The sequence below is a fragment of the Aspergillus nomiae genome, assembly GCF_001204775.2.
Source record: "Aspergillus nomiae NRRL 13137 chromosome Unknown contig00072, whole genome shotgun sequence".
NCBI lineage: Eukaryota > Fungi > Ascomycota > Eurotiomycetes > Eurotiales > Aspergillaceae > Aspergillus > Aspergillus nomiae.
In genome coordinates, this window is record NW_015378127.1 from 1 (window position 1) to 27,178 (window position 27,178).

Below are 27,178 nucleotides of genomic sequence, written 5' to 3' on the forward strand. Positions count from 1 at the left end.
CAACCCCCTTCCCCAATGCCCACACCACTTCCTAACCCCCAACAACGTCAAGAGTCTCAGCTTGTCCCAGCCCATAAGACTATCTAGGGTTCATTCACGTTTAAAGTTATTTCACGCATCCTTTCAATACGGGCTCCGGCTGGGCTTGCCTGGTAGCTCCGAACTTGGGATACTCAAGTTCCATTTGGAGCTGCAGGCCGAGAATTTGCATTCTTACTTTTAGTTCCACCGACTCACGAAGCTTGACACCGCTGCCAAGAATATTTTATTCGCACTTCGCTCCTCCATCTGGACCAACACCCAGACCCCTATTCCGAAAAACTTCCCTTCCAACTCCCGCTAGCGGGCGCAACGTGATGACGGACACCACTCCCTCTCCTCCTCCCGGCCCTGCTACAAAACCATCTCCGAGCATACAGTCGACTCCGAAATCTACAGCTGGTACCAAGCGCAAACGGGGATCCGCAGGGAAATATTACGCGGTCAAGGCGGGATATCAGCCTGGGGTCTACTATGCATGGAATGACTGCTTGACCCAGGTAACCGGGTACAAAGGTGCAGTGTGTAAGGGTCTCTATAGCGCATTGATATGATATGCGGGTCCCCGACTAACGGAGGCTTCAGTTCAAGCATTTCCGACTCTAGAAGAGGCAAATGCATTCCTTACAGGCTCAAAACTTCCGACGGCACCGGGTGCCACTACTTCCGGTACAGAACCTACTCGATTTTACGGCATCCAGCGTGGACGAGTACCCGGTGTTTATACCGATTGGGCAAAAGCTCAGGAACAGATCAAGGGATTTGCACGACCGCGCTATAAGAAGTTTTCGACAAAGGAGGAGGCCGAAGCTTCGTGAAACTGGGTCAATCCAATGGTGCTTCGTTTGCTGGGAACTCTTCAGAAATACAGAAGCTCCCTGGAGCGCCCGGCATATTGAGTGACATACCGAAGGACGAGCAAGGCTCTCCTATAGAGCCAGGCGATGGGCCATTGCCTCCCGGGGCAGAGGATGGGTTCGACCCAAACGTGCTTTTGGACCCAAAAACAGGAAAGGTGGTCTATAAAACGAAGGAGCAGAAAAGTGCAACAAAGACGAAGGCAACTGGTCCTCCTGGGATGTTGCGAATTTATACGGATGGTAGCTCGCTGAACAATGGCAGAGCGCTTGCGTCGGCGGGAGTTGGCGTTTATTTCGGACCCGGGGACAACAGGTTTGTTACTCTTTCCTCGCCACCATGTCCATTGGTTGTCACCTTACTAACACTGCTTTTTCCCAGCAGAAATGTCTCGGAGCCCCTTAAAGGTAGTCGTCAGACGAATCAGCGTGCAGAGCTGACAGCCATCCTTCGAGCCCTTGATATAGCTCCACGTCATCGAGATGTGACGATCTTCACAGATAGCCAGTATGCGATCAAATGTGTGACGGTGTGGTATGTCAAATGGCAGCGCAATAAGTGGCTTACGTCGGAGAACAAACCGGTTGAGAACAAGGACTTAGTTGAGTCGATTCGTGTCAAAATCGAGGAGCGGGATGAGCTTAAAGTTAAGACACTATTCGAGTGGGTTAAGGGGCACAATTCTGATCCGGGAAATGAGGCAGCTGACCGTCTGGCGGTTAATGGAGCGCAACGGGGGGTATCTGAAAAGGCAGCAGCTCTGGAAGCGATCAAGGATATCCCCGATGAAGTATTTGACGATGATATCTAACCCCAAGGCGTCAAGCCAAGTCTTGTCATTTCACTTTGTTTCTTACCTTATGCTTCGCCACCTTGTTTCTCATCACTCCTCTGTTTCTCATACGATGACGACGATTATGCTTTGTTGACTGTCCTTAAGGAGTCGGGGCTTTGTTTATCCTGTGTCTTGTCTTATGAAAGTGGTCTGGAAACCGATACGCCACCATGATGATATCCTGAGATGGAAATACATAATCAAATACAATGAAAGGATAAAAAATAGAAAAATATTCAATCCCATGGGTCTCAAGTACGACTACTAGTAGAACTTAATAGAATCTAATGCTTGACTGCAAACCCCTGCCTGATCCAATTCCCGTTAGGGAAAAGTTGAGCAAGTCACAAGAACAAGCCCCGGCAGTGATTTAATCGTCCTCCAGATCTTTTTTTTATCTATTTCTTCCGTCTTTCGATTTTTGTTCCCCACATCTCTGATCCCCCACGTTAAAAATACTTAGTGCTGGCCTTTGGCTTTAGATCACTCTACTGTGTGCACCTAACTTTTCCTACTAGAGAGAACGCTGTCTTGCTACGTGTGGTTCTCAGTGAGACGGTGAAGTTGTCTGCCGCACCCACCCAGCTTTCCTTCCTGAAGTCCCCGAGCGGAGGCGTTCGGACGTCTCAGATGACAGTGATCTCTACAGTCAGGCAGATCTATGCTATGGTTGAATAACACAGGCTTGCAAATATCACCATCCAGGACAGCGCTCTTTATCTCTGCGCATCAAACCAGGGATTTTCCATCACTTGATCTGTGGCTCTGACAAACACTGAAGAGCAGTTTAAGGTACATACTTACCTGGTAAAAGCACCTACGGATTTGCCATTCTGGTATCGTGAAGCTGCAATCCCGGCAACCGGTGACCAGGGACATCATGCCGACCCTTTCGTTGATCAATTTCAACATTGTCTGCGCTACGTTGGGTGGGTTTATCTCGGTATTTGGCTTAGTGTCCTACTTGTTTAAGGAGAGATTTTACCTGTCTGAAGCATGTTCGTAAAGCATACCCTGTATAGGTTACTATCAACACCACTGACAATGATAGTAATCTCATTATTGGCCGGGGTTCTCTTCTCTCCACATGCAGCCAATTTCATAAGACCTAAGGAATATGCGCTCGGCTCAGAACAAAATCTGGAGGAGATTACAATGTACTTCACCAGGTTAGTTCTTGGGGTTCAGTTGGTACTTGCCGGGGTCCAACTTCCGAAACGCTACCTGCAACTAGAATGGAAGAGCCTCTCATTGCTGCTGGGTCCCGGCATGGCTGCCATGTGGCTATGTAGTAGCCTGGTCATTTGGGCCATGGTCCCTAACTTTCAGTTTCTACATGCTCTCATAATTGGCGCATGTGTAACTCCGACTGACCCAGTACTTTCCAATTCGATCGTCAAAGGTAAGTTTGCGGACAAGAATGTCCTCGGCCACTCCAAAGGATCATTGTCGCTGAATCAGGCGCCAATGATGGCCTCGGATATCCCTTTCTCTTTTTTGCTATGTATCTGCTCAAATACACGGGCATGGGAGGTGCAGGGTATAGTGGAGGCGCCGGGAAAGCCATGGCCCTGTGGTTCTACGAGACCTGGGCTTACACAGTGATATTAAGCGTTGTATATGGGATCACTGTCGGTTGGGTCTCCAGAGAATTGCTTCACTGGGCTGAAGAGAAGCGTTATGTCGACCGCGAGAGTTTTCTCGTCTTTGCTATTGCCCTTGCAGTATGTCTACCACCCTAGAAGCCCCCAGCAATCACTGACGCAGCGTTGACTATAGCTTTTTATTGTGGGTACCTGTGGCATGATTGGAACAGACGACCTCCTGGCCTGCTTTGTAGCAGGTAATGTTTTTACTCAGGAGTAAAGGGCCTCCCTCTTTCTACTTTGGTTCAACATAATCTGATTTCGATAGTGATTGGTTCCGTCTCGAAACGATGGACGATTCGCTACAACCAACCATTGATATGCTTTTGAACTTGGCAATCTTTATGTGGTTCGGTGCTGTTTGCCCATGGTCCTCCTTTCTGAACAACAATATTATTCCAATATATCGCTTGATATTCTTGGGGGTCTTGATCCTGCTCGTTCGCCGGATGCCAATCATCTTCGCAATGCACAAGTATATCGGCCAAATCGAGCACCTTCTTCAAGCAGCCTTTGTTGGCTTTTTCGGTCCCATCGGCGTCGGAGCCATTTTCTATCTATCGGTCTGCCGAGAATTTCTACAGGGTATCATCGTTGATGGCAAAGTCCGGGATGATGCACAGAAGGTTTCCGAGGCTGTTGATGTTGTCGTCTGGTTCTTAGTCATCTGCAGCATTGTAACCAAACCACACCTTATCCCCTAATCCCTAATTGAGTCTAGTTTCTAACAGATATGCAGGTTGTGCATGGTCTTTCTATACCGTTGGTGAAAGCGGGATATCATCTGCCGCGGACCATTTCCAACGCACTGAGTGTTGGTTCCACGCCCGAAGCAGAGCCGGTGCCGATCGCAAACGTACAGCATACCCACAGCACTGCAACACAAGACAACAACCGAGGGCGTAAACGGCCCGGCGCACCTCGGTCTACGACTTTGCAGATAGGCCGGTCCATCATAAGACCACAATCGACGGACCAGCGGCAACTAGGTACAAACCATGAAGGGGAACCCGAAAGACCTGTAAACTTGGTAGTGCAGGAACCTGACAATGAGCCTACCTCAGGCAGCAATACACTGGGAGCTACGGAGTAGTAGTCGTTGATGCAACTAGTGCCAGTGAGTGTGGTGGTCGCGGAAACTGATCGGCCAATACATTCAACATGGGCCGGGCCGTTCCTGTTATTGCTCAAGACATGCCAATCGCACACTCCTTGGACAAGAAGTTTACTATGATGCCTTTCACAATTCTTGTATATTCTGAAGATCATAGAGGACATAGTATAGTGAACATTTTGTTCTCCACGTCTTATACAGTTACTGTGATCCTTGCTACATTTGTGCCTGAACGACTACTACTTGGCGACAAGACTCTCTACAGTTACCCAGAGACGAATAAGCTAGGAAATCGTTGACTTGAGTATGCGAATGGCTTAGAACAGTCTGACAAACTCTTGTTCATCTCTTCATTTGAAGATCACTACACGATTATAATGGATCACATGTATAAAAGATATTTGATATTCCCTAGGGAAACGCTTTTAGATCTTCGTAAAACTCCATCTTATCCCTTATTTTTGTTTCACTACACTGCCATGCTATCCTGCACTTCACCGCTAGCATGGACCAACCATACCTCGTCATCAAAGAACAGAAGGAATGATAGCAAAAAGGTAGAAATAGATAGATCGGAGGGAAAGTAGGAAGAATAAAAGGGGCAAAATGGACATCGTTTCACAAGGTTGGTCCATTCCATAAGAACCAGCAAATGCCACTAGTATGATCCCATTTCGTTGCAGCTTCGTCCGAATTCCCCGTCTCCGGACGTAGCAACCGACCAAGCCAAAATCACATCAGACAACCACCCACCCGCTGGATCGACTTGTCTATTGCAAAGGAAATTCATGCAGTCGTTATAATCCCATCCCACGCCCACACATCAAAACCCACGTGCATCCGAGAAGCAAACCAAGGGCTATGCGAGGAAATTGGGTATATATCAGCGCAACATCACCAGATACAACACCGCAATTACAGACTCAAGCAGAACAAGGGAGACGAATCAGTAGATAGGAATATCATCACATAAAGAATTGGAAGGAGATGCAAGAGGTGGAGGGTGTTCAGCTTAAGTTGCAAAACACTCGGTAGCAAGAAAGATAAAAGAATGAAACAAAATTAAGCAATCAGTTGAGAAGATGCAAAGATGATGCGAAATATCAAAGAAGACAGGCCCTAGCTCCTTTGGTGATCGGTCATCTTTGCAAGCGCGTGTGGATTCGGGCAGGTAGTCGGCCGCTGAGGTTGCTATAACAAACAACCAATACAATATGTCAATTGAAATAAAACTGACAGATGATAATTCAATATCAGGGGAATACCATGAGGTATAGGTGGTATAATCAAATGTAGAATGATCTGCTACAGCAGACAATAAGGTAGGAGCGATGTAAGTCGAGAATTCCTTGAGTAGCTTTTTGCCTTTATCCTTTGGCAAGAAACTGTCGACATTTCCCCTGTTTCCTCCTCTTTAAATCATGCAATGCGTTCGTAAAACAGCAGGTAAGCAACCTTATTGTCCTTGGACCCGTATCGTCCAATTGGAGTCCGAGTCCCGGAAGGTGCTTTAGATGTCGCTGGAGCTCCGTTGGTAACGGCTGAAGTGGACTTTTTGCTTGAATGATTACTGGAGCCTGTTCCATTGACCTGGCTCCAACCTCTCTCATTATCAGACTGATCCAGATCATCAATTTGCTCATAGATATTCGTGTTAGCGTCGCGTTTATGCTGTTCAAGAGCTGCCGCAAGCACCTTGGGATCTTCTTCGCCACCGGCTTCCGCCACATCCTCGCTTCTGATACGGCGAATGACAGTGTCATCAAGACGAATCCATTCACGACCATCCTGGCGACGGACATCGACAGTATAATGGCCACCACTTGCGTTCTTGCCGTGGTGGTAAATGACGCCAATGAGTCTGTACTTGGGCAATCCACCCTGGGCCATCATGATATTGCGCCTGTTAGGAGGTAACACTTCGCGAGGGATCTCCAAGTCAAGGGGATACCCAATTTTCTTCCAGATTTTCTGGGTCCCTCTGGTAACGCTGTCATAGTGGAAGCGTTTGAGGTGAAGAATAAGAACAGGCGGTAGATTTTCAATGAAGATTTGTTTCGTTGCGGTGACATTCGGACCGCGCGAAGAGTTGAAGTCTCCTTGAATACTCTCTGGTTTTGTCAGCCCCTTGAGAGCATCGACAATGTTATTGATCTCGGGAGAGCCAATATCCAACTGTAAGGGTTGGTAAGGCTCCAAGGTAACAGAGGTCTTGTTCCCCGGTACTTTGAACTCGGACCGGATTTTACCACCGAATATCCTCATGATAGGTGATTCGTAAGAAGTGTGACCAGAAGATCTTGTAACCGCAGGCTTCTGCTTGTGACCAACCTCCAGCCACCCATCACCAGACTCGTCATCAGCTGCAGATGGCTCTTCGCTCAGAGATGCTGCACCATCGGTTTTCGTCAATGGCGCATCCTTTGCGGCACGAGCACATTCCTCGTGCATTTCCTCCAAAAGGAAACCCAAGAACTCTTGGGCATCTTGTTGGTGTCCTCGCTATATATTTAGAAAATTAGTCTACTGCGCATATATTAACCGAAAGAAGGAAAAACGTACGCGCATGTCTCGAAAGCGTGGCAGCTGCCGAATCACCTGGTAAACGAATTCTGGGGTAAAAGCATCGCCGTATTGCTCAAGTTCATTGGGTTTCAACCTTAACCTCAACTGTTCTTCAGAATGAGCAGCATCAATAACGCGAAACTCTTTCATAAACATAATCCTATCAAATAAAAAGTTAGTATCGATCCTCAAGCAAACAATATCGTGATACTGACAAAGCATCGATCATTGGAAAATCACTCTGGAAACTATGTGATGCTCGCCGGCCAATATGATCCAAGAACTGATAAAAAGGTACACAAGAAACCAAAATTTGAAGAACCTATTGTGTCCAAACGTCAGTGAGGAATCAAACGTTTGTAGTGATTGTCACAACATACAGAGTTCATATAGCACATATTCCCGGTATTCACAAGTCCCCTGGGCTCAAGAAAAGCAGTCTTGTCGCTATACTGGGAGACATCATCCCCCATGTTCACTAATACATCTGCAAGGGATTCACTCTTCTGTTTTACCATGCCGTTCGATACAGTAGATGGAGCACCGGTGACGCCTGCACCTTTCGATTGGTTCTTGGCTCGAACCAGGTCTGCCCAGGACTTTGGTGCCGTACGAGCGGGGGAAGGTGGTCTCGGTGAACCTTCCGAAGTAGGATCCTCTATCTGTTCCATTGGGCGCTCGGTAGAAATGTTTTCAGCAGTTCCACTTGCGACATTGGCAATTGCTCCGGACGGTTTCCGTGTCTCGGACGAGCGGCTAGAATCATCTTTCGTCCCTTGTCGTGGAGCACCAGGACCCGGGACAACAGGGACAACAGGAACTACAGGAACAGTTGGCTTTGATCCTTTGGATTGCGACTGGGGCCGGACAGAAGGTTGAACAGCTGAAGACGGGGTGGTGGGCTGTGTGGAATTCGCGACCGACGGTGCAACAGACAGCGTTGGTGTTTGAGGCTCAGAGGGACTCTGAGTATGCGGCTCTACGCCCTTTGTCACACCTTGTGTTTCATCGTGGCCATCCTGCTGGGTGTCCTTCGCCGGCAATTCAACTGAAACAGAAGACTGAAGGGCTCGGGTTTTTCGACGTCGGTGGGGAACTCTGGCGGGGAACGGACGGTCTGGAACAGAGAGCCAAGGGAGCTAGAATGTTGGTCAGAATCGAATGATATGCTATAGAAGGCGCCTCAGAAAGCTTACCGGCGCACGGAAAGGCTTGACGGGGGTTGAGACCCTGGGAGCCTTCTCGGGAGCTGAAGTGGAAGGCGAAGACATAATAGGGCTAGTTGTGGGGTGGATCGGAAGCATGGCAGGAGATTGCATCGGCATATTTATCGGAGCAGGCGCTGGCCCAACAGGAGGAGACATGGTGGACTGGAGGGGAGTTGAAGTCCTGGCATGCATGGGGAGCGATGGGGGTGGGACAGGAGCCGGAGCCATAGCAGGTTGAGGAGGGTAGGTGGAGACATACATCGGTGCATATGGCGGCTGAAATGGGCGTGGATGCGGCTGCATTTGAGGGTAGGGAGGGTACCAGTGGGGATATTGCTGTGTATAGGCGGGGGGAAGATGGCCGTTCATGTGAGGAGGATATCCCATGTACGCGGGAGGAGAGCGCATATTGGGGGGGCCTGTAGAGTAAGGAATGTCTTGCTGCCGCCGGGGAGTAGGCATGGGTGGCTGCCCATGGGGCATCGCGGGCAGATGAGGGTTCATCATGTCTAGGCACGTCGGGAAGTCGCCTGGACTATTCAGCCACGCGTTGCCTCAATGGGAGCCATGCGATGTAAAACGGGGGAACCAGGGTGATGGGCTTTTTGCACCCGTCTATGCGGCCATCCTATCTTCCAGGCCGGTGACCGTGAGTTAGGATTCAGAATAGTCGGCTAAAGCTTGGCGCTGGTGGTCCTGTGGAAGCCTGAAGGGCTCATTAGACGGGAGATGCGCGATTGACTAAAAGAGAGGAGAGTGAGAGACACCAACCTGATGCAGGACACTTCGTAACAATCGAATTATAATTGAATATACCTCAGACAAAAACCTGAGGAACCAGCAACAGCGGTGGATGGGAGGCGAACTAGACTCGCGGCAAGCAGAACGGGGAAGGTTGCGTTGGAGCTGAGATGAGATGATGTTTTTTTGGGCGGGCGGCACGTGCCTGAGGCTACATTTGCCGCCAAGAAAATGACATACTCACCCCTCCTCGAGATTGGCGCTCATTTCCCTCTCTCGTTCTTCAGGAGAAGGATCAGGAACCCTGGTGCTTCTCCTCGCCTGGTGCTGCCCCTCGGGGTTTTCACTGTGATGATTGTACCTATCTTTATCTTGCGTTATTTTGTATCCTGACGTTGTGAGTCTGCTGCGTCGACGGAAAGACTCAATTCCGCCGCGCTATCCCTCCAATCACTGTTTCCACTCTTCTCCTACCATAGGAGAAGGATACTATCTTATCGGATCAGAGTGGAAGGAAGAAATGTCGTCCAATCCTAGCCAGAACTCAACCCCTTCGAAAGCAATCAACATCCCAAATCAGTCCGGATCTACGACATACAACTCCGTTTCCTCGATTGATATCGGTTCTCAACGACGCGCGGGAGGCTCTGGTAGTTTCGGAGCAGGCTTAACATCGAGGAATACAAACACTCCGAGAAATAACCAGTCCCGAAAAAGCCAACACAAGCGACAAAGGCGCCCTGGGTTACTGGATGATGAAGAGTACAGCGAGTCTGTAGGTTATCCCTAAGTCATGTCCACAGCTTCCACCGTTGGCCCAAGCGATTTAACCAGCATGATAATGTACAGGCCATCATGAGATCGACAAACAGCCGAAAGGGACAAACGTCCATCACTCATCTGATGAATTTCTCCCTCCCCCCTCGTCCTCAGTATCAGCCCCCGCCACGGAATATTCGCCGATATGCGTCATGGGGTTTGGGGTCCGGACACCATGCCATGGACAAAGCTCGTTACGTCCATGCGAATTACCGGTTTATCGTGACATCAAATCGAGCCTACCATGCACAAGCAGCCAATGCTGACGTCCACCTAGACTGGGAATCTGTACTTCAGGTTTTGGTCTCGGCTCAGACTCAGTCCGCCAGCTGTCCAATCTGCTTATCTACTCCAGTAGCGCCTCGAATGGCTCGTTGCGGTCATATATTTTGCCTTCCTTGCCTTATCAGATATATGCACTCATCCGATGAAGACAGTCTGCTGCCTGAGAAGAAGCCACGATGGAAAAAATGCCCTATCTGTTGGGACACGATATATATAATAGAAACACGCCCCGTACGATGGTTTCGTGGTCAAGAAGGTGACCTACCTTTTGAGGGTGGTGACGTTGTTTTGAGGCTCGTGAAAAGAGAACCAAGGAGCACTTTGGCATTGCCCCGTGATGGTGCTGAAAGTATTGGACCGGATGAGGATATCCCATGGTACCATGCCGCTGAGGTTGCCGATTATGCTCGTATTATGAAAGCAGGCGAAGACTACATGGTCGGCCAATATGACAGTGAAATAGAGGACCTCCGCCGCCAAGAAGCAGAAGATGAGGTCCTGTTTGGTGACGAGACAACATGGACCCAAAAAGCGATTGCAGTCATCAATGACGCTAAAGCAAAGGTGAAGGGAATTGGTAACCCGCCAGACATCTCGCAGCAGCCTACAGCTATCAACATACCAAAAGGTCCGATTCTTGATCAGTCACAGCACGGTCTTAAATCTGGACAGGTTCCCTCTGCTGAGGCGGTACAACCAGACACCGGTCCAGATGTGGCAACTTCCATGTCAGGCCTACATAGTGAAACGGATCGTGTGACAGAGGCGTTAAATCGCGTTAACATTGACGCTGTACCTGTGGCGAAAGCCAAACAGAGAGATCCTGGCACAGGCCGGGTCTCAGTGTCGTCTGAGCAGACCCGGGAAACAAATGGTCCTCATCCATCAGATCACCCATTCTACTTTTATCAAGCGCTACCCCATTTTTACCTCTCGCCTCTTGACATCCGCATTTTAAAGACTGCATTTGGCGATTATTCATCATTCCCCGCGACTATCCTTCCTCGCGTTGAACACATATCTACTGGTCATATTGTTGACGGTGAGCTCAGAAAGCGGGTCAAATATCTCGGTCATCTCCCACAAGGGTGTGAAGTAAGCTTTCTCGAATGTGACTGGCGGGATGTGGTTGGGCCAGAGATCTTAGAGCGATTTGCTGCTGAAACGGCGAGGAGAAGAAAGAGAAATAGGGAGAAAGAGGCTCGCGAAGAAAAAGACCGGGTTCGGGCTGAGAAGGAGGATGAGAAACATTGGGCTGCAGCTCGTCGTAATAGGAGGTCAAGCATTGGTGTTACTGATCCTCTGTTCTTCGATCATGATTTTCAACCGTTAACGAGCGGTGCTTCAGGCTCTGGCCCCCCAAATTTTGGTTCTTCTACATCGCCTCCCGAATTCTCACATCCTGGTGCTGCCAATTCATCATCAAGCAGTCCTCCAGGCGCTCGCACCGTATGGGGCACAGCCGCTGTCCCAACGCTCGCCCAGCAACCAGATTTACCTCTAGGGGCTGCGTCTCAGGATGGTTGGCTTGAGGGGTGGGAGGAGGAGTTATTGGCCCAACAAGAGCACGAATTCCTGGCTCAAGCCGCTACAAATGAAAACACCCCTTCCTCTTCCAGTGGCGGAAAGAAGAAAAAGAACAAAAAGATCACACTCATGTCGACTAACATCCAGAGAGGCGCCTGAAAGGGGAAACCTAACGGCTGGCTCTTCCATCTTGTATTTCATGCCATTTATCCCTTCTTCACATCCTCTCCTTCTTCCTGCCCATCCAAACTTGCGCCTGTTGTTTTAGGTTTTGGACGTGTTATGTTTTATCTACAGGACTGTTGCCAGGAAGCAATAAATAGGTGTCTAATGGTCGGTTTTATATTGTGAAAGGTATACATATCGATTATTGAACTAGAATCCTTGATAGTTTTTTTTATTATTACTTATGTTTTCTCTTAAATTTTTTTCGTCTTTTCTTTTCTTCTTTTTTTGTATATAGCGCGGACAACTTATAGAAAGACATCGTTTAGTGTGGTATCAATTTTCTTGACAGAACTCATCTATCACCGGAAAAACTCGGTATTACATACCCAGGCTTAAACTCGACTCGATTGTGCACTTTCTGTGCCCTGTTTCGTATGGTAATTTATCCAGACATCCGTCCTTCATGGCTCTTCCCCTGTTTTGAAGTTGGGGCATCGGCACTGAAAAATAAGCGCGATGCACATACTGCTACTAGGTATTGAACCAAAGTCTTGGTGGAAGTAGTGTCGAGGGGTACTTAGTAGTTTTTAGTACCGGCTAGTGGTAGCGTTCCATAGTCTAGCTTTAGGAGGCACCCGTATGGGGACGCTATAAGGACGATGAATGGCCGAAAACCTTACCCGACAAGGTAATTAAACTAAGTAATGGATTGTTGTTCAAAAACAATCTCCCTTCTCCCTCCCTCTGGCTTTTCCCACCATTTCTATAATTTGACCCAATTTCTCTTTCACAACAACTCGAAATTACCGCATATCATTCTAGCCATCATATGGTCACAATACCATGACCGTCACCCGCTCTCAGACGGGGAAAACCCCCAAGTAAGTAACATTTTTATTCTTGAAAAGGGATGGGAAACAACAAAATAAATAAGAGGCTTGCCACACTTTTTGCTTTTCGCCGTGCGTTTTTATGTTTTCAGTATTTTCAAAAATGCGCGCGCATAAAGATGAACAGGTTTATTGATCAATTGGCTTCATTACCAGGAAAATGGAGCGTCCCGGTTTCATCGAGACCCCAGGTCGTCGGGTTACTCGCAGCAGTGCTGTGGCCTCAGAGACAAACACAGATGACACATCCGACTCCGCAGTCGACATGATGAGAGGACCTAAATCTGCGACTCGTAGACGCGCCTCCGGAAAGACCAATGCTGAGGACATCTCGGAGGAGGAAGCCAAAACAGCTGCGACAAACGGACATGCCATCTCGACCGAGAAGAAACCTCGAATCGTCGACGGTTGGGAAGAGGGAAAGGATCCCAAAGTTGATTATAGTGGACACTTTGAATTTGGTGGCTCCTGGGGTGTATTATCTATGATGATCGGGTTTCCAATGCTGATGTATTACATGTGGATTGGTGCCGTTTATTACGATGGCAAGTTCCCTCGCGCCTCGGAAGGACAGAGCACGTTGACATTCATCACGCACCTGGCCAACTTGGTCTACGTGGGTGCTTTTCCTTCCGTCAAGGCCTGGGCCATCTATTGGGCGTTTTTCCTTTTCGAGGGTGCTTGTTACTTGCTCTTACCAGGCATCACTGTCATGGGTCGCCCTCTGCCGCACCTCGGAGGAAAGCAACTGCCATATTATTGCTCCGCCGTATGGTCTTTTTACACGAGTATCTTGCTGGCTTTGGCGCTTCACTTTACCGGTGTTTTCAAGCTGTATACTATCATCGACGAGTTTGGTCCTCTAATGAGTGTCGCCATCCTCTCGGGATTTCTTGTGTCTTTCGTTGCATACTTCTCGGCTTTGGCACGTGGAGCTCAACATCGCATGACTGGTTATCCCATATATGACTTCTTCATGGGGGCCGAACTCAATCCCCGGATGTTCGGAATTTTGGACTTCAAGATGTTCTTTGAAGTCCGCCTCCCTTGGTATATCCTCCTTTTTGTCACTATGGGTGCTGCAGCCCGGCAATACGAAGTATACGGCTACGTCTCTGGAGAGGTAGGGTTCCTTTTGATGGCGCATTTCCTGTACGCAAATGCCTGCTCCAAGGGCGAGGAGTGTATAGTGTCAACCTGGTAAGCCATGATTCTGTCAGCTGCGAAGGGAATTTCAGCCGGCTTACACTATGACAGGGATATGTACTATGAGAAATGGGGATTCATGCTGATTTTCTGGAATCTTGCTGGTGTACCTTTGAGCTACTGCCATTGCACGATCTATCTTGCCAGCCATGACCCGGCGACCTATCACTGGAATCGCTATTTCTTGACAATCCTTTATATCGCATATCTCTTTGTGTATTGGGTTTGGGATACTACCAACAGTCAGAAGAACCGTTACCGTCAGCAGGAGCGTGGAACTATGGTCTTCCGGAATACGTTCCCACAGCTTCCATGGCAAACATTGGAAAACCCCAAGACCATCACGGCTGAAGATGGCTCCAAGATCTTGGTGGACGGCTGGTGTAAGTCAACTATACTACAAATGACAGATGACTTGAGCTGACACATGTACAGACGGCAAAGCTCGTAAAATCCACTACACTTGTGATCTTTTCTTTGCATTGAACTGGGGTCTTATCACTGGCTTCAACAGCCCATTCCCTTGGTTCTACCCTGTCTTCTTTGCATGCATGATCTCTCACCGCGCTTTGCGAGATATCCAGCGCTGTCGCAACAAATACGGCGAAGCGTGGTTAGAGTATGAAAGACGAGTCCCTTATCTTTTCATTCCTGTAAGTACAACCTCGCTGGATCGCTGGCTATTGGAATATGCGGACTGATCTGTTATAAAGTACGTGTTTTGAGAAAACGGCCATATATGCAAGATGTCACTTAGCTGCCTTGTTAGCGGGCACGCTTTGAAACGCTGCACTTATAGGCAGTCCACCTGCCAGAGTGCTCGGAGTTCTTTGGGGACTGGATGAGTATATTTCTTTAATGTGCACAAGCCGACCCTGCTGATAGTCCCATTCATGGTGATTGTCCAGAGCTTGGGCATCTACTTTGATCTCCCAGCAATGAGTTTTTGTCTTGATTCAGATTTTAATGTGTATCATTCGATGTAAATTATTTGTCTCTATTTTTTGTGGGGGGAGGAGGGGGGCCATGCGCTTTTCCAACTTGCTTTATTTAATATCTAATCGAAGGAGTAAAATTGATGTACAACAACATGGACTGGTTTTTGAAACAGACATCCTACATGACAACGTTAATCGCTGGGCAGGAGACGGGGTCCAATCGATCTATCAGGTACATCTGTATTCATAGAGCACTTTACAGAATGTCCCCATTGACCAGGGCATGGTAACTAATCCCGAGTAAGTATATTCATAGTGGATTGGCTCTTGAGGTTGGATGATGGCCTCCTATTCCAGTCTTTGCATCACATCTTAAGATAACTCCCAGAGTTATCTGAAACCACGGGCATCCTAGATTGTCTAGGCTTCAGAGACGCCTCTTGAGCCTGATGGGAGAGGTACAGGCATTGCAAGCAACTCATCCTACATTTCGAGTCACATGACTAAGATCTTATCGGACAATTCGATCTTCCCCGCAGCTAATCTTTGATAGTAGCTAATTGAAAGCTAAATTCTCATTTGAATTGAAATCTCCAGTCCATTTCAATCGATCACAAATTGTAGTCGCAAGTCACCGTACGATTTGGCATACGGTCTCAGCTAAACATGTTGATTCAAGAGTCTTTTCACGATGTGCCAACCAAGGCAGATGGGAATGGAACCATGCGTGAGGCATTCTCCTTGCAACTTATCTTTTTATAATTGAACTTGCAGGCTCAAATGGGCCCATTAGAGGTCACCTGGCTGACATAGCTGTGACTATGAAGGTATCTATGTATTCCATCCCACGATCCCCGGGTATCCAAAGGCCCGATTCCCGGGCGTAGTTGTATTCAGTGAGATCTACCAAGGTATTTTTGCGTTTCTCTCCCTAACTTGCTAGTGCCCTAACATTTATAGTGACTGGACCTGTGTCACGGTTTGCTAGGCAGATCGCTGGCCAAGGATATATTTGCGCTGCTCCCTCTAGCTATCACGAATTCACTGGCCCAGAGCCATTGGAATACAATGCCGAGGACACGGATAAAGGGAACAACTGGAAAGTAAGCAAGGTATGATATTCAATAGCCCAGAAATCCGAGAGATCTGACAGAGAAGTTCGCTGACCAGGATATAGAAACTGGCTGCGTACGATGAGGACGCATCACTGTGTGTAGACTATCTCTTGTCACTGCCCACGTGCAATGGCCGTGTGGGCGCGACGGGTATGTGTCTTGGTGGCCATCTTGCGTACCGCTGTGCGTTAGATAGTCGAGTTAGGGCGGCAGTATGCTACTTTGCAACAGACATCCACAGCAAGACCCTTGCGGCCGGCAAAAATGATGATAGCTTAGCCAGAGCAGAGGATATTAAAGGAGAGTTGATAATGGCAAGTCTTTCCCGTCCCACGCGAAACTATTTTTCTCGAATAGTTCTCGGCAGTCTGGCCCTCTTTTTCTCAAGGAAAACCACCTGTGGTAGTAGTCTAATGGGAGGTGCTAGATCTTCGGCAAAAACGATAACCATGTCCCACCGGAAGGAAGAGACCTGATTCGCAAAACACTTCATGACAAGGGGGTCTTGTTTAGCTTTTACGAGGTGGCCTGGGCTCAACGTACGTTGCACTTTGCATTAAGAGAGATAATAGCACTTTTGAGATTGGCCCGATTGACATTATCGTCCGACAGACGCATTTATTCGTGATGAACTCAGCAAGGGACGATATGACCCCGCCATCACCAAGGTTTGTTTTGAGATGCTACTCGAGCTATTTGGACGTACCCTGAAACTGGATCTGGGTGAGCACGATGGTAAGGAATTGGAGATCGAGGATGTATGCTAAAAAACCTTTATGGCCTGTAGACTTGCCAGGGGTAGGTAGTGGTACCACTGAAGGACTCAATATTTGACCCTCGATTCGTACTCGTTTCAGGCTTATAGAATAGTTGAAAGTATCCTCACACAAGCAGCGCCTCCGCAAGGAAATTCTTGATTTAAACAAATGTATGCGGGTAGAAGCAAAGCAAGGGACGACCGACAACCTAGCTCCAAGAAAGTAAAACAGCAGTCAAGTGGCTGGATAGGTCCAAGACAGCATACCCACGATGTACACTGTTGTGCAGTACAATCTGACATATTTTCTTGGAAAACATGCATGATGTCTTACAGCAGCGTGGTTGTGGTTTGACTCCATTGTGTGCGTGGCTGGGTTGGTCTCACGGGTAGGTCCATATAATCTGTTGTCTCGGGGCAATATGTGCCTAGGAAGATATTGCAGAACATGAACCATTCGTGTCTACTCCGTACTGAGTTTACAATTGAGATTCCCTCCTTACCTATGCCGGATTATATCGGCATCTGAGGTGGACAGATAAAAGCTATGTTTGTAACAAGGGAACCAGAAATTATTCACTATTCTTGCTCCCACTCGGTAATAAGGTTAAAATTTCATGATGCATGCATGACTGGGCCGTCCCGAGTATATTCGAATACTAGGGATACTGAGTACTAGTCGATACTAGGTCAACTAGTAGCAGTCCATCCTTGGGAGGAAAACAAATAAAGTAAATGAATATACGTCGTCTCTGTGTATCTCCGTCATTTAATTCGCACGCAAGAAAGAGAAAAAAAAAAAAAAAAAAAGCGGGAATAAGAGCCGGGACGACAGAAGGCGGATTATCAGATACCCCTTGGCTGAGATGTCACAGTGGCGTGTGGCGTCTTGTGAGGCTGTGACAAGTTCCCTTTCATGCAATTGTTTCACAGAGCTGTTCTAGTGTTACCATATTGTGTTCGATTTCCCGAATTTTGATATATTAATAGAGCTCACTGTTTTTGTTCAAAAAATATCTGATGACATCATGTACTCTTCATAAATGGCTAGTTGCCTAGGTAGTAGTACATATCTGACCTACTGTGAAGTACTGTACACCAACGTCAATAATGCGTGGCGAAGTTCTTATTGGCAGAGAAACCCGTGGTTTCGTTCCTCAAGGCTCAGGCAGCCAATGTCCCAGAAATAGAAACTGGGGAAACGGACCTCTCCACGGCAACCTTACCCGAGCTCAGGGACACCAACTATTAACCATGGTCCATGGGTGAAGTCTGAACCACATCCGATCTCTATGTAAGGGTAGAAAGGGGACAAGTCAAGATCGAAATACCTCATCCACAACTGTGAATCCGACGTGAACAGACTGAATCAAATTATATCAACGTCAACTGATGATCAATGGGTTAACCAGCCTCACCAGCCTCGCGTGGTATCCCTGACTGACAGGAGGCCCAGCCAACTATCTTCCGCTTGTGTTTCTGAGTTGCATCTTAGCTGCAGGGTCAATTAAAAAAAATCGGCAAAGAATATACTAGTATGAAATTAGTTGGCTGGCCATTGCTTTTTGCCCACTATTCCATCCACTGGGGGCCTTGGGTCTAGTCCTTAATTGAGACGAACCATCATTCTTTAGTGCCATTTTGCGCCTATGAAAATTGTTGGTTAAGAATTACCACCTTCCTCTTCTCGCTCCAGCACATCCATTAAGGTAGGTTGTTTTCGTTTCCAAGTTTCCTTTTCCATTTTACTTCCCTTCTTCTTCTTTTCTTTTTTTATTTTTACCTCCCCCCTCTTTCGGCCTCCAGACCCAACACCGCCATCGCCTTTTTTTCTCCCTCTCTTCAACACTCTTCTACATTTTCCTTTCGGCCTGTTCAAAACCTGACAGCTCTCTCTTTGTACATACATACAATACACATCGGTCCCACACACAGTACATACGTCGCCAATTCTCTGAGTTGCTCCAATATCTTGTTAATTTGTGAGGCTAGGTCGCCGTCTTTTACTTCCTAATTTGTCTATCTCTCCACCAGTCTCGTCACGCTGCAGGAGTCGACTGACATACAACTTGACGTGTCAATATTCCGGGCCATTTTCCTATCAATTCGTGGATTCCCTTTCCCCTCATTCAAGAGAAAAAGGCGTGCCGTCCGAATAGAATCTATACCAATAATCATCAGCAACCATACCGCTTATCCTGCGCCTCAGATCTGCGCCGGACCGATCGTAACGGTCCTCAGCGGGTCCGAGGAAATCGACCAACTTAAGCCCCAGCACTACCACGCCACCAGCACCACACCGCGCCCACTTTCTCTTGCTACTACACATCTCGCATGATCTCTCTTTTGAACGCTTTCTAAACCATGGGCTCGACGCAATTCGGGAAGTTCCACGTGAGTTCGCGACAAACGCCAAATGTCGGCTTCGGGAGCATGCTGACCGCCGATTCTCCACCCATTTTTAGGACTTCTGTCGAGATTCTACGTTACCAGTCTGCAATGTATGTGGAGCGAATTTTCCCTTACTTTCGAACGTTACGCCGACTTAATTGGAAGGAGTTTCATTAACTTATCGATTCTCTGTCCAGCTTTTCGTTGACAAGAACCAACCCCCTAATGAAGCCTTCGGTGGTTGCCCGCTCACAGGCATTACGCTTAGCGGTAATCGAAATCTGGGAAATCTGGGTATGAGATAATGAGATAGCCCGTGCAAGATGATTCATGCTATCGCATACTAATACTTTGTAGGCTCTATTTTGCTTGCCTTCATTGCCATCCTAACATCGCTTTTGCTACTATGGAGATCTGAGCGGAAACAGGCAGCAGTCGGGAGAAGGTATACATAGTGACGAAACAAAGACAGCGAGCAGCAACTGATTTGAGAAATGTCATAGAGAGATACAACTGTTCTTGCTCGGTTTCATAGTTATCGAAATATGTGAAATCTTCAGCGTTGGTGCTTTCCCTCTCGACGCAGCGGTCCGGAAAGTATGTTTGAATTTCTTTGCCAGATCCTTAACCACCACTTCGGAATTCTAACGGTCATATTCAGGGATTTTCTGCAGTGCACATTGCCGCGATCACCGCTACATGCTGGGTGCTATTATTGAACGCCTTGGTGGGCTATCAATTTCTCGATGATGGCACACCTGCGTCGCTCGGTCTCATCTCAGCGTCCGCCTTAGTTTTCTTCATTGGCACTGGCTATATTGCTTTGGATACGGGATTCAACTGGACCGGCGAGTTCAAGCCTGACCCGTCAACCGAGTACCGAAACATTGCTCTATATGTGCTGTACCAACTTTTCCCACTTGTTTGTCTTGTGGTATTCTTCGTTTTGGAAGCCGTGTTGGTGATTCGGGTACTGGGCGAGTCCCGCCCTATGCGTATGTTTACCCCTTTAACCCTTCTGCGATGTTAGGCAACCATTCTCTGACGTCGTAAAAAGTTTACTTATCCGGCGCGGGCTTGCTCTTTGCTATCGGTCAGATTTTCGAATATGTCATCAGCACCCACATCTGTCAGGCCACGAGCGGGAAGATCAACGGTGCATTGTTCGAGACTCTGTTCACCCTCCTATCAGTAGTTATGATTTGGATCTTTTGGAGCAGTATCACCGAAGACGATTGGCCCATGCCAACGGGGCCAACCAGCGGATACAACTAGACGATTCGCCTCAGGCTACTTGTTCGTTCACTTCTTCAAACCGAGCTCTAGTGATCCTTCGCCCCATCTTGCTCCATGACGATCCTTGACCGACTATAGTATTCAAACCAGCTCACGATCCTTACCTCCGAATGCTCGATGCCTGTACTCAACTCCTGAACTCCTGCTTTTGATGCATTTTAACGGAGTCTCACAGAGAGACCTGTTTCGATACCATGCTGATACTTTGTTCTATATTTTTTTATGCTTCATGATTTGTTTGACGTGCCTCGGTGTGGTCTATGCTTGCCTACGATTTTACTGCTTCTTTCATGATGTGGATGTGATTTGCTTATCTTCAGCAGCATCTGGTCACTGTTGGTGTATTCCCTTTATCGTTAGATACCTATTTGCTTGTAATTACTGTATGCCTTACGCTACATAATTGATCCTTAGCCTTCAAATCATCCTACATGTGTCTCTCTTGTGTTGTGATCCGTTCGAGACTAAACTGCATCATGTCCGCCTCATCAACTTGACGCGGTCATTTAGCACGTGCTTCTCAAGGTGGAATATGGTTCGGGGGTCTATTTAAAGCTATGTAGCAGATGGATATAGTAGGGTTTATTTATATACAATGCCTTTAAAGAAAATGTCAAAGCCAGTCAACTATCGCACAAAAGTGTGGAGGATATGTGCGCGGGCGAAAAAGTTCGAAAGCAGTGAGAAGTGTAATCGCCAAACTAGTATCCGAACCAGGACCCTATGTTTTGCTGAAGGGATCACTTACTGTTCGCCGATCCAAGCTCTTCATCTTGGAAGGCGCGGGGTATACATTCTGTGTTTTTGCAAACCATTCTAGATTTGTTGAGAATGAAAAGAAAATGAAAAAAAGATTATCCGATCGGCCGCAAGTAGAGCATCCAAGTCAAACCATCTCTATAGCCGGACCTTGACGTCGACACAGGGGATCGTCCACTCTCGTCGTCCAAGCAAACTGCGCAACCACTCCAGCCCAACTCCGGTCCATTCCTCCTGGTCCAGCCCGCCCATTCCTGTGGCAGCCGACGACCCGTTCAACAGCAGGCGGCGCTGCGCCTCGTCGACTACTACCCCCGCTAGGTCTTCGTTGTAGTATTCACAGTCTCTAGGATGTAGCCGGCGAGGGTCTCATTGGGGGCGGCCAAAGAAGCACTCGGATCGGGAGAGTAGCGAGGCGCAAACCAGTCACCACGAAGGTCAAAGAAACAGCGATCTGACCAATGACAGGATGAGATAAAGAGGATTAGAAGGAGAGCTGAGCAGTAGATACATGGACGATGGAGGATGTAGGTCAGAGTGACGAAGGAGACAATGAAAAGTGGGGAGGCATTGGTCGGGATGAATAGGAGAGGTAACCAGCTATATAAGGGTACTATTTGTTAGTACCTGAACTATCAAATAGAAATGGTGTGGATACTGCTTGGTAGCCCACCTTCGTAAACAAAACATGCTGAGATCTAGCTGGTAGCTATGAGACGTGCGTTGAAGATACCAACGATCAGAAAGTTGCGCTTCGGGAGAAGAGAAGAGAGCGGGACGGAGATTCAGTGGCAAGGAAGAGTTCAGAGGGCCCTGGGTTCACAGCAGGTGGGAAAGGTGGGAGCAAAAGCCACGGTATACAGATGAGACACTTTCCCTTGGGGTGGGTTAAGATAAACAGAGAATAATCATTAATCAAGCCATGTACTTCTTGTCCATCGCGCTGTGCTGTTGTCCGTCTGCTTCCCTCGAGGGTTTTCAGCATCCATTCCGACGGAAATAATACCGTACCATCAATACGTCACCTAGCGTAATTCACAGCCGCGCCTCTAGCCACACACAGAGCCACATCGGGCCTTTTGCTTCCTCTTCTCTTTTGATGATTTCTGTTCTTCTTCCTTGAGCTTCCTCCCTACCCCCTTAATCCCTGTATAATAGTCGGTCATTTGGCTTCGTTTCATCGGTTGATTTTCTCTTGTCATTTCTATCTCATTCTTTTATCGGATTAGACTCGGCTACTTACTCTCCTTTTGGCTCTCGAAAGAGAGCTCGTGAAAAGTACGTTGGAGCTTGGATTTCGGTTGGAGGTCGCCTTCACCGTGGCGAGTGACAGAAATGTCCACCCCCAATGATCTCCAGGCTCTGCTGGCGAGCATCAGGCCACGTCCTTCTCCCTCGACTACGCCTGGTCAGGAAATTCCCATGCAGTACCCTCAGCAGTACCAGTCCGGATTACGCCCCCAGCAGCAGCAGCAGCCCTATGATGGGCAGAGCTTTCCTCATCCCCAGCTGCAACAGCAAGGTTACCGCCACCCATCGGTCTCGTCTACCATTCACAGTCCCTCTCCAGTGAATACTCCGCCTCACCATGGCTCGGACATTCTCCATCCTAATGCTCCAACGTCGCGTGGGGAGATGTTTTCTCCCCAGCACCACCAGCCGATGCCCCAGAATCCCGATCGTGCTGCGAATCTGCTGAATCTGCTGAAGTTCAACCAGTCTACGGCATCTCCGGCTTCTCAGCAGCCGTCACCTTTTGGATTGGAACAGCCGAAGCCGTCTCACATCCACGAAGCCGGCCCGGAGGCTACGAAGTCCCACGCAAGAAATATCTCCGCGTCCGATTTCGTTGCTACTCTCTTCGGCCGACAGGGACCCGCGGCTCCTGTCAAGCCTGCTAGTGCGCAGTTTGGTCAACCTGGACCTGCTGTCACTGCCGGTGAAAGTTCTGTTGTTCCAACCGCCGAGAACACCCAGGAGATGTTACTTCGCTTGCTCAACCGCAAGCCAGACCAAGAAGTTTTTGAGGGACCGGTGAAGCCAGTCTCTCAGCCGCTGACTTCTATCTCCCCCCAGAAGTCCCCTGTGGCCGAGGTTGTCTCGGGAAACCCTGCGATAGCCTCAGTTCAGGCTGTAGAGAAGCCTTTGGCTATGGGTTCTCACCCCGAGGAAATCGTAGCCGGGAAACCGGATGCCCTCGCCTCTCATCAGGCTAAGCCCACTCCCTCTAGCAAGGAGGCATTGTTCACATACGTCAACCCCTTCGACCAACTTGCCGCTGCTTCTCCTCGCAAGGGAACTCCCCAGCCGAAGTCTCGGAGCGAGAGCCCGGCTGTAGAGGCCATGGGAAGCAAGAAAATCATCGCCAAGGAGGAGATCACTCAGGAGGCAGCACGTGCCAGATCGCCGAGTTTGGCGGAAGAGCAGAAGGAAGCTGTGTCCCAGGTAGTTGATAATCTTGTCAGCCAGATCGTTCGCGACGTTGATGAAGCGGTCGCCAAAGCTTCCAAGGAAGAGAGCAAGCCCGTGCTGCTGATGGCTCGAGAAGAAAACACGCAAGAGACCCTGTCGTCAATCGCTAGCCATCTCCGGGAGAGCGCTACTGAAGCCAAAGAAGCTACCCAGGAGAATGAAAACCACGGGACAGTAAAGGATGCTACTGCTGATACTTTGGTTGCGAAGGAGACTTCCAACAACAGCAGTGGTGATGCTTTAGCTGATAGCTGGGAGAGTGCTGAAGATAGCGCCCAGAAGGAAGAGGAGCGTATCGTACCGGTACATAATTTCCCCTTGAAGCCGTTCATTTCCATCTCCGTGAAGGCCCAAGACTCTGAAAATCTTACTACTCTTCGGGATGACGGAATCATGGACATCGCTCGACTGAAGAAGGAGTTCGACCAATTGGATCGCTCTCTGACCTCAGCTACCTCCGATTACATCGTCTATGCGCTCGCAAAGAATGGAGGTATGAGAATAATTCGCCAGGAGGATGGAAGTGACAAACAAGCGTTTCGCTCCACCCGCGATCGTGTGTTCAATGTCGCTGTCTGTACCTCCCAGACAACGACGGGTACATCCGACGAGCAAGCGGTCCTGGGTATCGGTGTTAGTGGTGCTGTATACTGGGCGCTGATCTCGAATGGAGACAAGGACCTTTTTGAGATGGATGCTTTGGAAAGCGAGAGCCTCATCTTCCCTCCGTTCCCAGCCTCAGATGAGAATACTTCGGGTGGCCAGCTGAAAACGCGTGCCAAACGGAGCTCTCGCCATCCAGGGTTCTTTGCAATTGGTCGCGGCAAAAACATTTACGTGATCTCTCCGCAGGCTGCCGCAAACTCCAGCTACGGTGTCTCCGGCACACAGCGTACCGTTAATACGGAGAAGTTCTTCAAAGAGCGTGCCTTGAAGATCTCCACCGGCAAGGCCGGCAAGGACTTCATGTTCAGTGACGATGACACCGTTATTGCCTCTCTAGACAAAACAGGTCGTCTGCGTTTCTGGGACATCCGTGATGTTGTTAACAACCCCTCTTTCTTCGCTACTGGACCCAATCCCTCGGAAGTCCGCGTCCCATTGAACACCTTTGTAACCGGCTCTCCTGCTGAAAAATCGTGGCCAACATCTGTGCTTTTCATTGACAAGTTGCGCCCCTATGTGAAGTCTATGGCTCTTCGTTACGTCTTGGTTGGTCTTAAGCAGAATCACACCTTGCAGCTCTGGGATATTGGGTTAGGCAAGGCTGTGCAGGAGCTTAAGTTCCCTCATGAGAATGAGTCAGATGCTATTTGTAGTGTCGCATATCACCCTGGATCCGGTATCATCGTTGTTGGACATCCTACGCGTAACTCGATCTACTTTGTTCATCTGTCCGCACCGAGATACAACTTGCAATCCATGTCCCAGGCCTCCTTCATCAAACGTTCGGGTGAAAAGGATGGCAGCCTTCCCAAACCAGAATCAACTGCATGCATGAGCGGCATTCGAGAGATCTCGTTCGCTTCAAAGGGCCAGCTGCGGAGTTTGGACCTTCTCCCAATCAACAAGACAGCCGGGGAGGAGAACGGGTTGTTTGAGCTTTACGTTATGCACTCTCGTGGAGTAACCTGTCTGAACATCAAAAAGGAAGACCTCGGTTGGAGTTCCGATAACAAGATCATCCGCCCCGTTAATGCCTTGGAGCAAGGTTTTATTAACATCTCTGAGCTTCAGTCTTTCCCGGCGTATGTTACGGACGATCCTTCCATCAATGGTGACGCTGCGCCCACTCCTACCAAGACAGCCCCTAAGGAGATTGCCAGGAAGACCCCTGATCTGAGTGCTGAAGCCAGCGCTGTGGCTAGTGCTGCCGCTTCACGCACCCAGTCTCCCAGTAAGCCCGCTCCAAAGAAGAAGACAAGTGAAGAGCCAGTTGAGTCAGCAGCTCCCCACACTGCCGGGGAGAAGCCTGAAAAGAAGAAGAAAAAGAAGGGTACTACTGCTGTTGAAGCGCCCGCTAAAACAAAAGAAACGAACGCCCCCTCTGTCACTAGCTCAAATGAGGGCCTTGCAGCCGCGACCCAGGCTCAGGCTGCTGGAGAACAGCTTAATGGGGATGTGTCGAAAACGACTACGGTCAGTGCTGCACCGGTTACTGCTGGTGGCACCGAGCCGAGTGACATCTGGAACAAACACGTGGAGGTATTGCAAACCGGCGTGTCCGCTGAATTCAACAAGAGCCTTGGCCGGGAACTTGAAGGATTGTATCAGCGCTTTGACGAAGAGCGACGCAGCTGGGATGCGGCTTCCGCGGCCAAGCAAGACCAAGTCCTGCGGTTGGTCTCTGACACTCTTTCTAACAACGTCGAGAAGAATCTCGCACGCATCGTTTCGAACAGCATCCAGTCGGAAGTGCTGCCTGCCCTGGCAAACCTAACATCAGCAGCTGTTGGTAAACAATTGGACACCATCGTCGGTCAACAGATAGGGGCTGCCCTTCCTCGCGAACTGCGCCAGACTCTACCTGACACTGTTTCCCGCGCTGTTCAGCAACCTGAAATGGTGAAGGCCCTGTCGGAAGCCGTGGGTCAGAAGCTTTTGCCTGGTCTTGAAGCCGAAATATCAAAGGCCGTTCAACGCACTGTCACGCCAGCTTTCAAGACCCTTTCTACTCGTATTGCAGAGAAGACTGGGTCCGACATGGAGAAGCAGCTACAGGCACATCTCAAGCAATACGAGGTTCAACGTCAGAATGATGCCGCTAAGATTGATCAGCTCACTAATCTTGTTCGTGGTCTATCGGATACAGTGGCTTCAATGGCCGCGGCGCAGACTAGTTTCCAGAACGAAGTTTTGAGGCTCAATCGTGCCGTGGGTCAGCAAGTTGAAGACAGGGAAAGTTCGCAACAGCCGACGAGCGCCATGGCTGCTACACCTAGCGAGGCACAGTCTGCCGAGGACGCGGAACTAGCGGAGATTGCTCAGTTGATGAGCCAAGGTAGATTTGAAGAGGGCTCAGTCAAGGTTTGTATCCATTCCAACAATATTCGGGGAGATTGCTTATCGTTATGCAACTAGTGGCTTCAATCCAACCAGCAGGCCGACCTGTTTGACAACCTCTTCATCAAATTAGACCCGGCCTACTTAGCCGGCCTCTCCCCTATTGTAGCGCTTTCCGTTGGTGTTGCGGTCACCTCATCTCTGCAAACAAATGTTGCAGAACGCCTCAAGTGGCTAGAAGTTGTTCTGCAGACTGTAAATCCCATGGTATGTACAACAGGATAAGAATATACGGACCTTGCTGACATGTTTTAGGATGCGGACATTCGGGAAGTTGCGCCCAGGATCATGGATATTCTCCTCCAGCGATTGGATATCTTGTACATGTCTGTTGCTCAGAATGCACCACATGATCCTGTTATTCGCAAAATCCCCTTCCTTTCGCGCCGCGCTCGAGAGCTACGTGGCTAGATCTGTGATCTAGTTCCCCGCTGCACTTTTTGATACTGTCGTACAAGGCCACAATTGAATAATAACTACCTTTGG

The 27,178-nt window shown here is 48.7% G+C and overlaps 8 protein-coding genes across 8 annotated transcripts; 7 read left to right on the plus strand and 1 right to left on the minus strand.

Moving 5' to 3' along the window:
* Positions 1–356: 356 nt before the first annotated feature.
* Positions 357–1,708, plus strand: ANOM_004988 (RNA-DNA hybrid ribonuclease; the record flags this gene model as incomplete). Its single annotated transcript, XM_015550245.1, has 4 exons — positions 357–564; positions 625–756; positions 822–1,212; positions 1,279–1,708. The coding sequence occupies 4 exons, from the start codon at positions 357–359 to the stop codon at positions 1,706–1,708; spliced, it is 1,161 nt and encodes a 386-aa protein (XP_015408659.1).
* A 904-nt stretch (positions 1,709–2,612) lies between these two features.
* ANOM_004989 (putative Na/H antiporter) lies at positions 2,613–4,471 on the plus strand (the record flags this gene model as incomplete). Its single annotated transcript, XM_015550246.1, has 6 exons — positions 2,613–2,730; positions 2,784–3,134; positions 3,194–3,456; positions 3,512–3,594; positions 3,647–4,040; positions 4,100–4,471. 6 exons carry the CDS (start codon positions 2,613–2,615, stop codon positions 4,469–4,471), a joined length of 1,581 nt encoding a protein of 526 aa, XP_015408660.1.
* Positions 4,472–5,911: 1,440 nt separating this feature from the next.
* Positions 5,912–8,748, minus strand: ANOM_004990 (mRNA-binding ubiquitin-specific protease UBP3; the record flags this gene model as incomplete). The annotated part of the gene is made up of 5 exons (XM_015550247.1): positions 5,912–6,994; positions 7,055–7,217; positions 7,273–7,379; positions 7,438–8,196; positions 8,254–8,748. 5 exons carry the CDS (start codon positions 8,746–8,748, stop codon positions 5,912–5,914), a joined length of 2,607 nt encoding a protein of 868 aa, XP_015408642.1.
* A 766-nt stretch (positions 8,749–9,514) lies between these two features.
* On the plus strand, positions 9,515–11,796 carry ANOM_004991 (RING-type E3 ubiquitin transferase MAG2; the record flags this gene model as incomplete). The annotated part of the gene is made up of 2 exons (XM_015550248.1): positions 9,515–9,781; positions 9,856–11,796. Exons 1-2 carry the CDS (start codon positions 9,527–9,529, stop codon positions 11,794–11,796), a joined length of 2,196 nt encoding a protein of 731 aa, XP_015408641.1. The 5' UTR covers positions 9,515–9,526.
* A 1,059-nt stretch (positions 11,797–12,855) lies between these two features.
* erg4 (c-24(28) sterol reductase) lies at positions 12,856–14,910 on the plus strand (the record flags this gene model as incomplete). The annotated part of the gene is made up of 4 exons (XM_015550249.1): positions 12,856–13,895; positions 13,953–14,284; positions 14,337–14,554; positions 14,615–14,910. The coding sequence occupies 4 exons, from the start codon at positions 12,856–12,858 to the stop codon at positions 14,624–14,626; spliced, it is 1,602 nt and encodes a 533-aa protein (XP_015408644.1). The 3' UTR covers positions 14,627–14,910.
* A 523-nt stretch (positions 14,911–15,433) lies between these two features.
* On the plus strand, positions 15,434–16,721 carry ANOM_004993 (dienelactone hydrolase family protein; the record flags this gene model as incomplete). Its single annotated transcript, XM_015550250.1, has 6 exons — positions 15,434–15,566; positions 15,667–15,750; positions 15,800–15,951; positions 16,017–16,166; positions 16,382–16,493; positions 16,567–16,721. Exons 1-6 carry the CDS (start codon positions 15,506–15,508, stop codon positions 16,719–16,721), a joined length of 714 nt encoding a protein of 237 aa, XP_015408643.1. The 5' UTR covers positions 15,434–15,505.
* Positions 16,722–18,783: 2,062 nt separating this feature from the next.
* Positions 18,784–20,819, plus strand: ANOM_004994 (chitin synthase export chaperone). The gene is made up of 7 exons (XM_015550251.1): positions 18,784–19,105; positions 19,177–19,212; positions 19,300–19,396; positions 19,460–19,547; positions 19,606–19,699; positions 19,764–20,097; positions 20,160–20,819. The coding sequence occupies exons 1-7, from the start codon at positions 19,076–19,078 to the stop codon at positions 20,375–20,377; spliced, it is 897 nt and encodes a 298-aa protein (XP_015408646.1). The 5' UTR covers positions 18,784–19,075; the 3' UTR covers positions 20,378–20,819.
* A 1,673-nt stretch (positions 20,820–22,492) lies between these two features.
* Positions 22,493–27,103, plus strand: ANOM_004995 (uncharacterized protein; the record flags this gene model as incomplete). Its single annotated transcript, XM_015550252.1, has 3 exons — positions 22,493–26,656; positions 26,711–26,899; positions 26,948–27,103. 3 exons carry the CDS (start codon positions 22,493–22,495, stop codon positions 27,101–27,103), a joined length of 4,509 nt encoding a protein of 1,502 aa, XP_015408645.1.
* Positions 27,104–27,178: the final 75 nt, after the last annotated feature.

Coding starts and splice junctions, on each gene's coding strand:
- ANOM_004994 (XM_015550251.1), top strand. CDS start 19,076: ATGGGCTCGACGCAATTCGGGAAGTTCCAC. Junction 19,213..19,299: donor CTACGTTACCAGTCTGCAAT/GTATGTGGAGCG, acceptor TTCTCTGTCCAG/CTTTTCGTTGACAAGAACCA. Junction 19,700..19,763: donor TCGACGCAGCGGTCCGGAAA/GTATGTTTGAAT, acceptor GGTCATATTCAG/GGATTTTCTGCAGTGCACAT.